The sequence below is a fragment of the Balaenoptera acutorostrata genome, chromosome 5 (assembly GCF_949987535.1).
Source record: "Balaenoptera acutorostrata chromosome 5, mBalAcu1.1, whole genome shotgun sequence".
Classification (NCBI taxonomy): domain Eukaryota; kingdom Metazoa; phylum Chordata; class Mammalia; order Artiodactyla; family Balaenopteridae; genus Balaenoptera; species Balaenoptera acutorostrata.
The window spans coordinates 3,492,080-3,508,172 of record NC_080068.1 but is presented as its reverse complement, the minus strand read 5'-3'; the positions used below and the strand labels follow the sequence as shown (position 1 = coordinate 3,508,172).

The 16,093-nt window shown below is 46.6% G+C and overlaps 1 protein-coding gene across 6 annotated transcripts in view; it reads right to left on the bottom strand.

Moving 5' to 3' along the window:
• The window catches only part of RAPGEF2 (Rap guanine nucleotide exchange factor 2), a 248,001-nt gene extending 241,634 nt beyond the window's left edge, over nt 1–6,367 (bottom strand). For 3 of the 6 annotated variants that reach the window (XM_057547439.1, XM_057547437.1, XM_057547435.1), the window contains exon 1: nt 3,607–4,492. In XM_057547439.1, coding sequence (XP_057403422.1) covers nt 3,607–3,675 — 69 coding nt within the window. In that variant the 5' untranslated portion in view covers nt 3,676–4,492. Of the gene's footprint in view, nt 1–3,606; nt 4,493–6,304 lie in introns of those variants that run through there. The other 3 variants (XM_057547433.1, XM_057547434.1, XM_057547436.1) reach the window with 2 other exon arrangements.
• Nucleotides 6,368–16,093: the final 9,726 nt, after the last annotated feature.

Genomic DNA, 16,093 nt, shown 5'->3' with positions numbered 1-16,093 from the left:
CAATTCTTCCACTAGATTTGAAAGTTAAATATTCACCAGAGATACTCTTTTGTGCAGATTCTCATAATTTAAAGTTCTCTGGGCTAAAGGCACTTTTTCAGCCCTCTCATTATGACTCAAGACATATTCTACTGAGTGACTTTTGCAAAGAATTAAGTCTCGTACTGTTAAGAGCTCTCCAAGGACAAATTCATGAATTAGCAACTAAATCAAAAGGTGTAATAGCCAAAAAAAAAAAAAAAAATTTCAGTAGTGAAGAACAAAGTAATATTATTAACTAGGAAGGGATGAGGCAGGAGCTGTTTTACACAAACCATTTTAAAAAGTAACTTTTACAACTAGCTAAAAACACATCATATTAAATCTTTAAAGTAGAAGAATATTCTGCAATAGACGTTTCACCTGAAAAACTAAAAACAGGCATTTAAACACTCTACCTAAGCAATCTGAAAGGGTCTGAATCCAGTAAGTTAATAATATGGTTTAGAAAAATCATTTTATTGTTTAAAGACTTGGGGGGAAAGCTGTTTGTAATTTACTTACATCTTTCACTTCACTTAATTGCTTAGGTGACCAAGCTTCCCATGTAAGTGATTAAAGACATAAACCCAAACAGTTTGATAAAGCAGTTACTTAAGAGGCCTGTTTCTCAACAGAGGTGCACTGAAAAACATTAATAGAACATTTAGTGCCCCTTATTTTCAAGGAGGTTTGTTACTGAGAATACAGTGCCCCGATGACTAGAACTTAGCCACTTTCCAGACACACAATATGGGACACACATTGGATTAAAGATGGCTTTTCTTGTCCTCTCAGAGTATCAGGTGAAATAGTGACAGCCCCTTAAATATGAATATGTGAGATTTAGCTAAAAATTCGAGTGACAATTTTGTTTCTCCTTGCCATTCCCCCTCTAGTGACGTGCCTAAATAAACGGGAAAATGGGTTTCCATTTTGCAGGTGGGCATGAAAAGCTTCCTAATTTCATAACACTCTTCAAAGTTCCTGTGTTTGCACTGAGGCTCTCCCCACCCCCAGATTCTCTTCGAGCTAACTTCTTAGGTCACACGAGTGACAGCACGATTACTTCTAGGCAACTGAGTGACCTCATACAAAACCACGTCTTCACAGGGTTTGGGAGACAAACTGGGCTGGTAGGGTTAAAAAAAAAAAAAGAAAAAAGGAAGAAAATGAATTTAACAAAAAATATTTATATATTTTCCTCTTTTAAGGCACCTTTCTTTTGCCTGCCATAAGAATCGTACAAACTCCTTCACCAAATGTATTCTGAGAAACAGAAGGAAGCATGACAGCAAAACTTTCCTAATTCATATCCATCAGTCCATATCCAGTTTATTTAATAACTTTGCTTTTATATTACAAACTTCTAACCCTCGAGCACTCAAGAGAAAAGACAGGGCAGAAAAACTTCCAGCCCTTGCATTCACAAAGCACTCAACAGAAAAGGCACCTGCTACCAAAACTTTTTTTTTTTTTTTTTTTACTTCTGAGTAAATTTCAAACTTTCAGAAAAGTCATTATTTTTGACAAGCCAGGTGAAGGTGGAAAACATTCACATTTCCATCTACTTTCTCTTTAAAATCACAAATAAACATGTAGGTCCGCATTAGTAATAACCAAGGGAGCATCAGTGTTAATACGGTGGACACTTAGGAATGTTCAAAATGTCTGGTAGGCTTCTCTAAGGTGACTTGTTCTATGAAGGTTTGGTGGGGGAAACGTGCTGCTTTCAGACGGTCAGCGAAGCGTTCCCGTTGTGGTGTCAGTAGCAACTGGCCCACTTCTGACTCGGGCCCAGTTCTGTGCTGGTCAGTTTTCACTCTGTTCTCCACAACCCGTGCGTAAACAGGGAAGTTTAACAGCTCATTTCTCTGGTACAGTCCGCACGCCGTCACAGTGGAGGTTCTGTCTCTTCCAGTTTTGTTGGGGGACACACCCCCCTCCACCCACCTTTTAGTAGGTTTCGAGTCATTGCTATTCTAATCAACCAACCGGAGATTCCACTTCCCCGCTCTCTAATTTCCACTAAAGGCCTCTGACATCATTTTCTGACCTGCCTCGCTAGGTTCTAATATTCTCGGCATGTGTGATTTCACTTGGCACTTCAAACTGAAAGGCATTGAAACATTTCACCGAAATGGGCTTTTCCATCACACTGACTGGGAACGTGCATTTTCAGCTGCAGAAGACTGAGTGTCTGACAACTTAACAACCGGCAGGAGATGCAGAAGGCACCTGAGAAGCAGTGCAACAAGAGCAAAGGGCACGACCTCCCTTGTTTTCAATTAAGTAATCCTTTGGAATAGGAACTTTCTGGAGACACTGTGAAATGAATTTGCCTTGCAAAACTACCACCCATCTTCCACAGACTGGTAAACGAGTGCAATCTACCTACGAGCCCCAGATGTGACGGCTGCACCAGAAAAAAATGAGAAACCAAAAACCGTACCAGGTGCCGTTCCTGGGCCTTGTCCAAAGGCAGCCGATGGAAGAACCTGTTTTATTCTCTTTTCCCCGCATTAAATAATGACGATCAACAGCAGAGGAGGAGAGCCTTTGGCTCTGCACAGATGGCATCCAACACCTAACGAGCGAAGCAACTCCTTCAAGCATTAGATCCTAAATGTCCGATGGGCCCAAGGATCAGGAGGGCTTATTTGTCTTAAGACGGCTGGCAGCAGGATCCCCTGGAGTCACCAGCCCAACGCTTAGGAGCATGCGTCATCACCCAGTCAGCAGCGAAAAGCAAAAAAAATCAAACCACCACATTTTTACAAAATTTCCCCCTCTCTAGTCCAACCTGAGACGACCAGATCCACCACCATCAGCAATTCCTCCACTTAAAGCCAGAGAAAAATAAGCCTGAAGCTAAACGAACGTATAAAGGTTAACAAACTTATCTAATTTTGACAAGGTTGTGCAACACCAAAAGAAACCGCGGGGTGCCCTTCCCGGGGCTCTATCTGAATATGCCTGCTCTGCAGTTCTGTCTGCAGTTGAAACTAAAAGCACTAACCTAGCTATTCAACTCCCCCCCCCCCACCGCAACCTCTTCCTTGCAAAGCGGCATCACTTTTCCAAAAAAAAAAAAAAGAAAAGAAAACAAAATAGTAAACATACAAACATCTCAACGTTTTACTTTAGAAAGCCACCACGGGTTCGCGTTCCGCAGAGCCCTGCAAGTTTCCTCCTACACCTCTGCAAACGCCGAAGAACTCTGAAGGTACGAGGGGCCACAAGCACGGGGAGGAAGGGCGCCTGCGGCCGGGGGGGGGCAGGAGGGGCCGGCCGAGAGGAGGTGACTGCCCCCCGGCCCCCGCCCCGAGAGGCTCCCGGGCCCGGCGCGCGGCTGGGAAGAGGGGACGCTCGGGAGAGACCTCCCTGCCCCGCGGGGCAATCGCAGGAGCAGGTCGGTACGGGGAGGGCGGCGAAAAGGAGAAGATCCAGGGGAGGGGGAAACAACGCCAGGACGTCCAGGGGAGACGCGGAGACGCGAAGCCCCTGGAAGCTGGGGACCCAACGCGAAGCGCGGGCGCGCGGGGCGAAAGGCGTGGGCAGGGAGCGCGCAGCCGACGCGGGGCTCACCTGGGGGGTCCTCTCGGCCGGGTTCTTCATCACCGCCTGGCGGAAGCTGTTATCCACGTAGGACGCCATCTCCCCCCGCAGCCCGGGCCGGGGCCGCTCCGCGCCCTCGGCCGCCGCCTCCCGGCCCAGCGCCGCCGCCGCCGCCGCCGCCTCCGCCCTGCGCGCTCCGCCCGCCTCGGGCCAACCAGCCAAACCGCGGCGGCGGCGGGGCGGGGGGCGCGCGAGGCCCGAGGGTCCCCGCGGCGCCCGGCTGCCGGGAGCTCCCGCTTCCTCCGCCTCCCCCGCGCCGCGCGGCTGGGAAGGCTCCCCACGGGCCCGGGCTCGACACGCCTCCCCGGCTCCTCTCGGGGACGGCGGCGGCTCCTCCCGGCCCCCGCCGGCCTGAGTTATTTTTAGGGAGTTCGAGCGGCGGGGAGGGGTTGGCTGGGGCGCACGGGCCTCGCGCTCCTCCGCGCGCAGGGCCGCCCCCTCCTCTCGGGGGCTCCGGGAAGCACTCGGGGGCGCCGCGGCCGCCGTCCGAGGACGGGCTCAGGTCCGGGCGCTGCGAAGCCGGGTCGCCTCGGCCGCCGTCCCCGCCGCCGCGCCGGGGCTCCGTCTACTGCGCTCGGCCGAGCCCCCCGACGGCTGCTGCATCCCCTCGGGCCGCCCCGCCGCCGCCGTGCGCTCCGCCGCCGCCCCCCATCTGCGCGCGCGGAGCGGCCACAGCGCCCCTGGCTGCGCGCTCGGCCCGCTGGCTCTCGGCAACTTTGTTCCCGGGCTGCGGGCGCGGAGGGAAGGGGCCGCGGGCACCGGGTCCGGACTCCTGGCGGCGGGCGTCGCGCACAGCCCCCCGGAGAGTGTTTGGGAAGCGGCGACTCCCCTCCTCTTCCCCGCCTCTTCCTCCTCCTGCGCCCCCGCGCCGCCCCGCCGCGCTCAGGGAGGAAGCGGCCTCCGGGGCCGGGCGCTTTGTGCTGCAACCATGGTGAAGAGCGAGTGACGGGCCGGCGGCCACTGGGCGCGCGCCGCGTCGGCGGGGGCGGGGCGTCCGGCGCCGGGTCCCGCCCCCGCGCCGCCCGTCGGCCCGCCGGCCGCGCCCTCGCTCCGGAGCGGCACCTTCGGCGGCCCAGGTGAGCCGCGCGCCGGGCGGTCGCCGACCGCCGCGCCCGGGCCGGGCTGGAGGGGGCCCCGCACCACCTGGCCCCGGGGAGGCGGCGCGCCCCGGCGGCCGGGCCGAGGGCGCAGCCTCCCCTCCGGCGGCTCACGCCGCGCCGCCTGCCCACACCCCACGCGCGTCCCGGGGGGCCTGCCGCGTCGCGTCGCCCCTCCCGACCGGCCCTGGCGCCAGGCCTCGGCCGCCGGGGCGGCACGTCGACCCGGAACAGAAGCCCGGCCCGCAGCTCGGGCCGCCCTGGGCAGTCGTTTTGAACCCAGGCGTTGGCTCCGAGTCGCTCCAGAGGCGATCAGTCCTCTAGGGATTTATGTGGCTTATCCTTAACTTGCTGCAGGGACAGCGTTCCTCTCCTGCCTCCCGTGCTCACCGGGCACCTTCAGACACTTAAGTGGCCACGAGACGAGGGAGCTGGAAACGTGCCAGTTCCACCCTAGGCCAAACACCACCCCCAGACGGGCGAACACTCCAGATTTAAAGGTGAGACCCGGACAGCAAGTTCTGTGACATAAGCAGAAACACTGGCACATGTGGCTTGGCACGAGCCGGGTAAACGTCCAGACCCCGGGTCCGACCCGGACTCAACTTGGTGCAGAGGCACCAGGACAGAGCCCTTTAAGATGTCACCAATCCTGCTGCGTCCTCCCCCCTCACACGCCCACCCCCGAGCCGGGTCGAGGTGTGTAAGGCCAGCCAAGCAGCGGGAACAGCTCTGGAGTCCTGGTCCTAGAGCTTGATTTTCATCTGGCTCCCCTTCCCCCCCGCGTCAAGTTCGTGCTTTGCTGTCTCTATGGAGGCCGCACTCACAGGAGGATTGCTACTTTCAGGACCTACCACGTTGAACACTTTTCAAATTTTCAAACATAACTTTTTCGACATCTAGTTTATTGTAAACACTTGGAATAGGTTATGAACGAACGTTTTAGGGTCCTGAAGTCACCTGCGTGGCATTAAACAGATTGTGTGGCTTCCAAGAGAATGGACCGTCCTGGCCGAACCTCCTGAAACAATCTGAGTTACAAATTATCTCTCTAGACCCTTGATGTTACCCTGTGCTCCAACTGCTTCCCCATATTTCTCTCGAACCCCTTAGTTGAAACCCAGCATCCAATTCTTTATGACCTAGACTACCACCACCTTGAATAAGTGCCACTACAGCTCTGTGAAGAGAGAGGAGAAGAAATGTCAGATCCAATGAAGTGAAAAAACATACCTGACATCTCCATCTGGTGCCCAGTAGACATCTCAGAATTCACCTGCGCAAACCAGGCTCCAGATCTCCTGCCCCAGACATGCCCCACCCACAGACTTCCACATTCCTGCTAATGGCATCTTCCTCTGTCACCCCTTGCCCAGGTGACGAGCCTTGGCATCTTTCTTGACTCTTTCCTTTCTCATACCGCGCCCCCCTACCCCAGGTTTCAGTAAACCTGTCAGCTCAAGCTTCAGAGTACCGTATCTGGAATCTAACCTCTACCCACCACCTCAACGGCCATGACCTTGGTCCACGCCAGCAGCATCTTTTGCCTGAGCTTTGCAGTAACCACTTACCTGGCCTCTTTCTGCCCTTGCCTCCAGCACCGAGGGAGTCGGGGTGAGTCTTTTCACTCCAGCTCATGTCATTCCTCTGCTAACAACAACAACAAAAAGTCCATTAGCTCCCCATCACTTTTAAGGTGAAAGCCAAGGTCCTTATTTATCATGGCCTAAATGACCTATAGACCTGGTTCTCCTTCCCTCCCCACCCCCGCCCCCTTTATCTCTCTGACCTCATCTCCTACTATTCTACCCCCTGCTCATTTCCCAGCCACACTGGCCTCCCTGTTGCTTCTGGAACACAGGAAGCAAGCCACAGTCTCATGGCCTTTCCCTCTGCTGTTCCACTGCCACCTGAATTAGTGACCCACTCCCCTAGACCACCAGAAAACAAAACCAAACCAAACCTAGAATGGTGTTCCCTCCCCTCCTTCATATCTTTATTCAAATGTCACTTTCCCTGTATCTCCACATGCCCTAGCCCTCTTCCTTGCTTTGCTTACCACCATCTGACACACGACAGATTTTACTTACTTGATTTATTTATTGTTTCCCTCCACCATAATGTAAGCTTCTGACGTCAGTGATTTTTTTGTTCCTTTTGTTCACTGCTGCATCCCCCAACGTGATGTAAATGAATGAATAACTATAGTGTTACCTTGTATGTGTATGAAACTGATACATACATTATCTCTGATGGGGAAGGGGAGGCTAGGAGAGAAACTTAACCTCTCTGAGCCTGTTTTCTCTTCTTTTAAGAGCAGATAAAAATGGCATACCCTGAAGATTTTCGAGAATCCAATAGAATCCATGCAACGTGACAGTGACTTGTAAAGTGCTTGAACCACGGTATGTGCTCAACAAACGGTAGTTATTTTTAAGATCATCCTCATCATCCCAACCCTTTGAGGTCAGTGGAACAGTTACTATCATCCTGTTTACAGATGAGGCAACTAAGACTAAAATAGGTTATGTGACTTGCCCTAGTTCCAGGCCTGCCTGGAAGTTTGGAAGGGCCCAGGGCCAGCTAATGTAGACCCCATCGTAAATTCCTAAGGCTGTAAATTAACTGGAACACAGTGTGGCAGTGACTACTGGCTTCTGGCCTGAAACTCACAGCCCATTTTCTTCCCATCGCTGCTCCATCACGTATTACAAAAAGGCTTATCCACGCGAGGACACCCTAGCCTGCACACCGTACCCCTCACAAAAGCTACCCCCTGGTGATTCCTCCAGCGTTAGTCCAGCCTTGGACAGTCAGGCCTGGAAGTGGCAGGGCAGTCAGTTCCAGGGCCCAAGGTGTTCAGAAAGCATGGAATTCCGTGTCCCATGGGGAGGGTGAAGCCGGAGCAGGGCCCCTCAAAGCCTAGGCAGTGGGCAGGAACTCAACTCACCCAGGCCGCACAGCCGGAAAGCTGTGAATTACAGATGCACACCCAGCTCTTTTTCTTCTGAGTGCTCTGCTGTGATACTGAATTGCCCCAGTGACCTCAGGTGAGGCCTAATAGTATGTCATATCCACCAACAAAACGACTAACTCGCTGTCAACCTCTAAGCTATCATTTAATTTCAATTAATAATTCAGTTAATTTTCCCACTATTTATAATCTACTTATGTAAGTACGTTAATAATGCCATTTGGCATCTAGGACACCTGATACTTGGCATGCATTGCCTTGTTTTATATATTTTATATAATATATTTTATATAATAAAATACATTATATAGGTTAGGTGTTTACAGTCATCTTTTAAAGTGAGTAGATTTTTTTTTTAATTTTTTATTTTTTTATTAACATTTGAAGAGGGAAGAGATATGGGAACATATGTATATGTATAACTGATTCACTTTGTTATAAAGCAGAAAGTAACACACCATTGTAAAGCAATTATACTCCAATAAAGATGTTAAAAAAAAAAACATTTGCGCACCAACAGCATGCTGTGTACACCATGGGTGACAGAATTAGACACAGACCTGCCAGTTTGCCAATTAGCCTAAACCAAACTGCTCCAATAACCATAAAGTAAGCCATTTACTATGCTGCTTCATAAAGGCAACAATATGTATAAAGATGAGAGTTTCTTTGTTCTGTTTCTACAGCCGTCATATTATCTAGAAAGTCATTAGGGGATAGAGAGACAGAACACTGGGTTTTAAGTCTAGAAATGCATTTCAAGTTCTGGCCTTAATACCATTCGACTTGTAACTTCAAAAAGCCTTGATGATTCCAACAGTAAAACCTAATATTAATACATCTCTAAATATATTATATAGGTTAGGTGTTTACAGTCATCTTTTGAAGTGAGTAGATATTTTTTTTAAATTCCTATGGGTCCAGCTACAACATAAGAGTAATATTGATACATCTCCATCTATCTATCTATAGTCATTTTGTTCAAAAAAACACCTTGAACGTTCACTGTTCAGTCAATAAATATTGATATTTATTGCATGCTGTGTACTAGGTACTGATCTCTATGTTTGGAGTACCAATGGTGGATAAGACAGGCGTGCTCCGTTTCCTGGCCTCGTGGGAGCTGACTCTGTGTGCCAGGCATTTGCCTAATTTACTCACCTCATCTAGGAGAATGGCCAGGGCGCTAGGATCCAGGAAGCTGCACTGTTCTAAGACAAGAGATCCCTCTCGTTACCATCTTGTCCAGCTGTTACAACTGTCTGAAAGCAAGGTTTAGAGCTGAGAGGGGCTGAATTCTAGTAAAGGTGTTCCTGCCATGAATCCCAGACCATTTTTATTCACATTGTTTTGCAGTTACTTGAACCTCAGGAGAGTGGAAGGCTATAGTTTAGACACTGTATCGCTTTCAACAGAGCACACTCCAGTAGGAAATATTGTATCTACCTGCAAATAGCATTCCAGAGTCCCTGGTGGAGAATACAGTTACCGAGCCCAGGGAGAGACAGTGTGTACATAGCAGAGAGCTCATGAACCAAGTTAGATGAAGTGTATCCAATACACAATTAGACTCAGACTCTTAGGTTTGATTTTATAGGAATCCTAATAAATTGAGAGCTGAGGATGCTGTCACATGAGTAAGAACGATGCTAATGTAGATGTCAGCTCGATGTGTAGATATTTTGGACTTGATTCTAAAATAAGAAACCATTTTTTCCTAATTTATCAATATTATGACCTTGGTTCTGCCTTGGCCACAAAATTAAATAAAAATATAAATCAGAAATATATATTCGAGCTAACAAATAAAACTGTTTTATCCGGTTACACGATTGCATCCCGCACCCTGACATAACCACTTTCTTCTGCTGATGTGTTTGTGTTTGAACTATTGGACCAGTGGGAAAGCACAGCCTTCTTTATTTCCTGATTGTGAGAAAGCTGATGCTGACATTTCTTAAAGGAAATGCGTTGTTAAACTTTTGATCCACTGTCAATTCCTTCTATTGTTGCCTAGTGTTTGGCATTTATTTTTATGAATCACCCTGTGGAAGTGTATTGCAAAATCAGTCTGCCAATTTTAAGGAGACCTCTAAAAGGGTTTAGGTAAAGTATGCAGATTCAGGGGTTTTTTTTTTTTGTTTTGTTTGTTTGTTTTAAGCCTGCAAATAGGTAAAATTAAGGACTTCAGTTCAAAACCTAACAATGTAATTGCCACCACACAGTCAATGAGTGTTTAATGCATAGATTTTAAAAGCCCATACTGGATATCATGAATGCTTAAATTAATTATGCAGAGAGAAAAAAACCCTTCCGTTTCAAACATGCACAATGGAACATTGTATAAAATTGTATCTGGGTTTCTCCAGTTATGTTAAAGTGGTTACATACAACTGAAATTACATCCACAAGCACACTGGTATGCAGTGCAGAATTTGTAAATGTGTTCCAATGAAGAAAAGCAGCTACAATTATCCCCAGCTCTGGTCTCCAAGTGGTATTCAAGGGGAAAGCAAGTGTGCTATAATACAGCTGTCTGCTATAAGAGCTAAAAAATCAGACAAGGTCTGTGAGGGGAAAAAAAAAAAAAAGCAGTATTCTTGACCAGCTGTGATTTTTTTAAACACCAATACTAACAATCATTCTGAAGTCATGATTATTTAATATTTGTTAAACCCAAGACTAGTGCTAGACACCATATGTACATAAACAAAGACAGAGAGTCTGTGCGTTGAGCTTGCAAATCTAAATTAGGCAAAGGAAGTGAAGGGCAAACAAGGGCGTGGGAAACATGCACTAAGGGCCGGTTTGGAAAAGGAGGCTATTTTGTTGCATTGTATGTTAGTTTTAACTATCAGAAGGTGCCTTATTTTGCAACACAAAAATTTAAAGGAGGGAAGTCCCGGGTGGGGAGGTGGGGGGAGCCGGGAGCACATTGCCTTTATGGGGGTTGAAGGAGGAAACCTTCAATATGAAGATATATCAAGTTGGAGACCTGAAAGAGGAAAGCAGCAGTAAATGGCAAAAAAACAAGACAAAACTAAAAACAAAAAAAACTCTGACCATTGGCTGGGATCTGGTACAAGAAGCAGTGAAGATAATAGGTGAGATACCGCTCAGGAGAGAACCTTCCAGGCCCTGGAGAGGTACATCACGATGGTCCTGGCCATCCTCAGTGTTCTTCTTATATGAACATTTTACTTATCACATAAGTGTGACCAGCGATAAGTGCTGGTAAGGCATTTAAAACGGAGTTTGGTTCCGTCTCACGCTTACCTCCCCTGCGAGGAATGAGCCTGTGGCATCGTAGCCGTCTGCAGGAATCCGAAGGTAATTAAATCAGGGTGAAGACCGGAGCAAACTCGCAGTACTCCACCCGAACCTGGTTGGGTGCCTCAGAGACAGGGCTGTTGACACAGAAGACAGCATAGAAGTGATTGGACTAACAGAACTTTATCACGTTGCTGCAGGGGGGAAAAAAATGTCATCTTTTTCCCAGTGGAGTCAATAAAATGCAGCTTTATAAGGGCAGAGTGGAATATATGATATAGTGGGAAAACCTTAGAATCTACTATCACACAACCTTGAATTTGAAAGCCTTTTCTGACAGACATGAGCTCTGTGACCTTAAGGAAAGAGCTTAACCTCTCTGAACGTTAGTTTCTACCTTTGTAAAATATAATTTAAAAATATCTTCCTTGCTAGGTTACTATGACAATGACTCAAAACAGGATTTATGAAAGTAAATATTCAGGAATTCCCTGGCGGCCCAGTGGTTAGGACTCTGCGCTCTCACTGCCGAGGGCCTGGGTTCAATCCCCGGTCGGGGAACTGAGACCCCACGTACAAGCTGTGCGGTGCAGCCAAAAAAAATTTTTTTTTACTTTAAAAAGTAAATACTCTTTCTCTTCTCTCCCTTCCCCTTAAAGGAATAGCTTTAGTCAAAGAATATTTATATGGCCCTTCAAATTTCTAGGAAAGAAAGATTTTAGGTTAAAAATATAGTGGCCTAATTGACTTTACATACAGAATTTTGAACTTAGAGATAGTTCTTTTATTTAGTCTATTTTAGTAAATAAACTTTAATTACTTATAGCAAGTAGCCCAGAGCCTCAAAGGTAAATAATGTTTTATCTGGGGCAGTGGTTCCTAGCTGGGGATGATCAGCGTTTTCACAAGGCTAAGAGTGCTGGCAGAGCTAGGCAGGGCTGCTGTCTCCAGAAAGAAAGCCTTCCGTGTTCCGCAGGGCAGAATAGGAGCTGCTTGTCAGGTGCATCAAACCCAAGTCTGATGGCATCTCTGCTTTTATCAAATAAATGAAAAGCCAGAATTGACTCTTACACATATTGAATCTATTGCCAGGTTTATGTCCATTTCAAAAAGCAAGGGATGATTCATCTACTAATCCATGTGTTATTGTCCCAGTTTTTTATTGTCCCATTTTTTTGTGTCAGAATTATTGATTCCAAATATGAACATGTGTAAATCTGCACCTAGCACTCCAACGACTAAATCTAAACAATATGTATAAACAAATCAAATGAACCAGAGATCCAGTTTAATTACAGACTAAAATTCACAGTGGTATGTTTTTTTTAAATGTATTTTGTTGAAGTGTAGTTGATTTACAATGTGTTAATTTCCGCTGTACAGCAAAGTGATTCAGTTATACATATATATATTCTTTTTCATATTCTTTTCCACTATGGTTTATCACAGGATAGTGAATATAGTTCCCTGTGCTATACAGTAGGACCTTGTTGTCTATCCATTCTATATATAATAGTTGGCATCTGCTAATCCCAAACTCCAAGTCCCCCAGCCCCTCCCCCTTGGCAACCACAAGTCTGTTCTCTATGTCTGTGAGTCTGTTTCATAGATAAGTTCATTTGTGCCTTATTTTAGGTTCCACGTATAAGTGATACCACATGGTATTTGTCTTTGTCTGACTTACTTCACTTAGTATGGTAATCTCTAGGTCCATCCATCTTGCTGCAAATGGCATTATTTCGTTCTTTTTGTGGCTGAGAAATATCCCATTGTATATATGTACCACATCTTTATGCATTCATCTGTTGATGGACATTTAGGTTGCTTCCATGTCTTGGCTATTGTGAATAGTGCTGCTATAAGCATTGGGGTGCATGTTTCTTTTTGAATTATAGTTTTCTCCTGATATATTCCCAGGAGTAGGATTGCAGTATCATATGGTAACTCTATTATTACTTTTTTTAGTATATAAATTTATTTATTTTATTTATTTATTTTTGGCTGTGTTGGGTCTTCGTTGCTGTGCACGGGCTTTCTATAGTTGCAGCGAGCGGGGGCTACTCTTCGTTGCGGTGCGCGGGCTTCTCATTGCGGTGGCTTCTCGTTGCAGAGCACGGGCTCTAGGCGCGTGGGCTTCAGTAGTTGCGGCACGTGGGCTCAGTAGTTGTGGCTCGTGGGCTCTAGAGCACAGGCTCTGTAGTTGTGGCACACGGGCTTAGTCGCTCCGCAGCATGTGGGATCTTCCCGGACCAGGGCTTGAACCCGTGTCCCCTGCATTGGCAGGCGGATTCTTAACCACTGCACCACCAGGGAAGCCCCTATTATTAGTTTTTTAAGGAACCTCCATACTGTTTTCCATAGTGGCTCCACCAATTTTCATTCCCAAGTGGTATGTTTGTGACAGTTGCAATTCGCATATTTTTAACAAATTTTCAGATCAAATCAATCTGTGCCTTACCTGGCCCATCATGGGCCAAAGAACGATGCTCCAGGAGCTCTCCATGGTCTCCGCCCAAGGTTAGTGGCAGGGTTACAAGCTGGTAACCGAGTAGAATCTGTGCAAACTTAACTTGAAGCATTTCTTCCACCCATTTATCTTTATGGTGATTTTAAACACACACACACACATTCAAGACATGCTTTCTGCAGTTTAAGACAACTTCCATCAAGATCTATGGCAATTTGTGAACACAAAAGCACTGCAGAATTTTTAGAACAAATAGTAGCAGCAGCACTGGCCCTGGGTCCTAGGCCAATTGCTTTTCTTCCGACAATAATACTACAAGAGATCTCAGCAGAGCACCTGTTTAGCTCTTTGTGTGATTAAAGCATCTGCAGTCTATGCTACTATGTCAGATGCAAATTTAGCTGTGGGTCTCTTTCCTGGGACCTGTCAATATTAGAGTGCCTTCCTTTTGCTGGCCAAGATACTCCTTTGACCTTTCTTTTAAACACAATGAAATGAGAATTGGAGAAAATAAAGACTTTCTGAAAGGGTTTCAATTCTTTCTCCCCACCCCTACCCCTGGTCAAACAAAGTGCCAAACAATGTCCAGACCATCCAGTTGTCACTACACGATTTCTGTCCTTGCCCAGAAATGGGATTCTTTTGAAGGACTCTGGGTCCAAGGTTGGGCCAACTCATGCAAATCTGGAGACTGACTAAACCAGGTCAGTAACCTCTGTGAACAAGGCTAGGCAACCACTGGTGGTAGGGAGGGACAGGAAGCAGGATATGAGTTCTGACCACTTTCCTTGTTTTCTTTCAGAAAGAAATTGTGAGTCCATGGCAATATCCAGTCACAACTCTCATACTTAATTTGGGAAATGTTGGAAACACAAATCAAAAGGCACTAGCAGCCCTGGTTTCTAAACAAAGAGCTTTCAGCAGGAAATTTCAGATGCTATATATTCTTTCTCATGTGCAGTTCACCGTCGGGAGGGGGGCACTGAGTCCTGGGCGTATATTGTGCAAGAAAAGTTAACACAAGCAGTGAATCCCATCTTTTCTTGTGAAGATCAATAGTCATTACCTAACAATGCCAGGACTCTCAAAGACCATTAAGTTTTTTCCAAGGCATTTCCCCAGATGGGCTCCTGGCAATTCACTTACGTAACTAATAACAGTGGCTGACAGGTATTGAGTGCTCGCCATGCCAAGCACTGTTCTGTGTCCTCCAGATGCACCGTCGTAATCAATTTTCCAATGACCCAATGAGGTGGGCACTGTTACCATACATGCTTTACAATTAGTGGGAGCTGAGACTTGAGGTCCCAGAGCCAAGAGCTAAACACACGCTCTCTGGTGCCGAAACACACGTGTTCAGCCCTCATTGTGGGGTTCTCAGATCTTCCTTGATTTACTTCTTAAACTTAGAACAAGAACCAGAATTAACCATTTGATGGTAATTAAGATGGCTTTTAATCCTCAGCCCTATTTTCTTCTGTCCCTGGGAAATGTGACATTCATGATAAATGTGATGATACCAAACCTGAATTCCAACCCAGACAATGCCCCAGACCTCCAGGCTTGCCCACAGGACATCTGCATAAAGATGTACACAGACACCTCAAAATAGGCATGGCCAATAAAAACAAATGAAGTACTTAGGGCTACATACCAGAGCTGTATGCAGAAAACTGCAAAAACTCTGATACAAGAAATCGAAAATGTCTAAGTAAAATAGGGAGGAATACCATGTTCATAAATGAGAAGACTCAATATTAAGATGTCAGTGTCTCCCCACTTATTTTATTGAATCCGTGCAATGCCAGTCAAAATCTCAGCAAGCTTTTTTGTAGGTATTGACAATCTGATTCCAAAATTCATATGGAAAAGCAAAACACTTCTGATAAAAAAAAGACCAAAGTTGAAGGACTCACATTACCCAATTTTAAGACTTACTCTAAAGCAACATTCATCAAGGCAAAGGATAGACACATAGACCAATGGAACACAATAGAAAAACCAGAAATAGACCTGCAAAAATATAATCAACTGATTTTTGGCAAAGGGGCAAAGGTAATTCCATGGAGAAAGGGGCCTTTTCAACAAACTGAGCATCCATATGCAAAATCGACGCGTTCAAATTCGAACTCAGTATCTTTCCTCTGAAATCTCTCTCCAGATGTATCCATATCTTGGAGAATGACATAACCATACACCTAGTTGCTCAGGCAAAACCAGGCGTCATCTTTGATTCACTTTCTCACTTTCAGTCCGTGAGTTCAATCCTTAAAATTATGTTGAATCAGGGAATTCCCTGGCAGTCCAGTGGTTAGGACTCCATGCTTTCACCGCTAAGCAGTGGGTTCTATCCCTGGCCGGGGAACTAAGATCCCACAAGCCACATGGTGCGGCCAAAAAAATATATATATATATTGTTGAATCACTCATTAAATTATGTTGAATCGCAATACAATCCCCCCTACCCCTCTACTGCCATTGACCTAGTCTGGGCACTCTTCCCCCTGAACCTTATCTCCTGTCTCCGATCCCTCCTCCCGCGCGCACGCGCGCACACACACACACACACACACACACACACACACAATGCCTCTGAAGGAGCAGCATGGGAATTTCAGAGTATTCCCACGCAATTAGCAGAGGAAACTA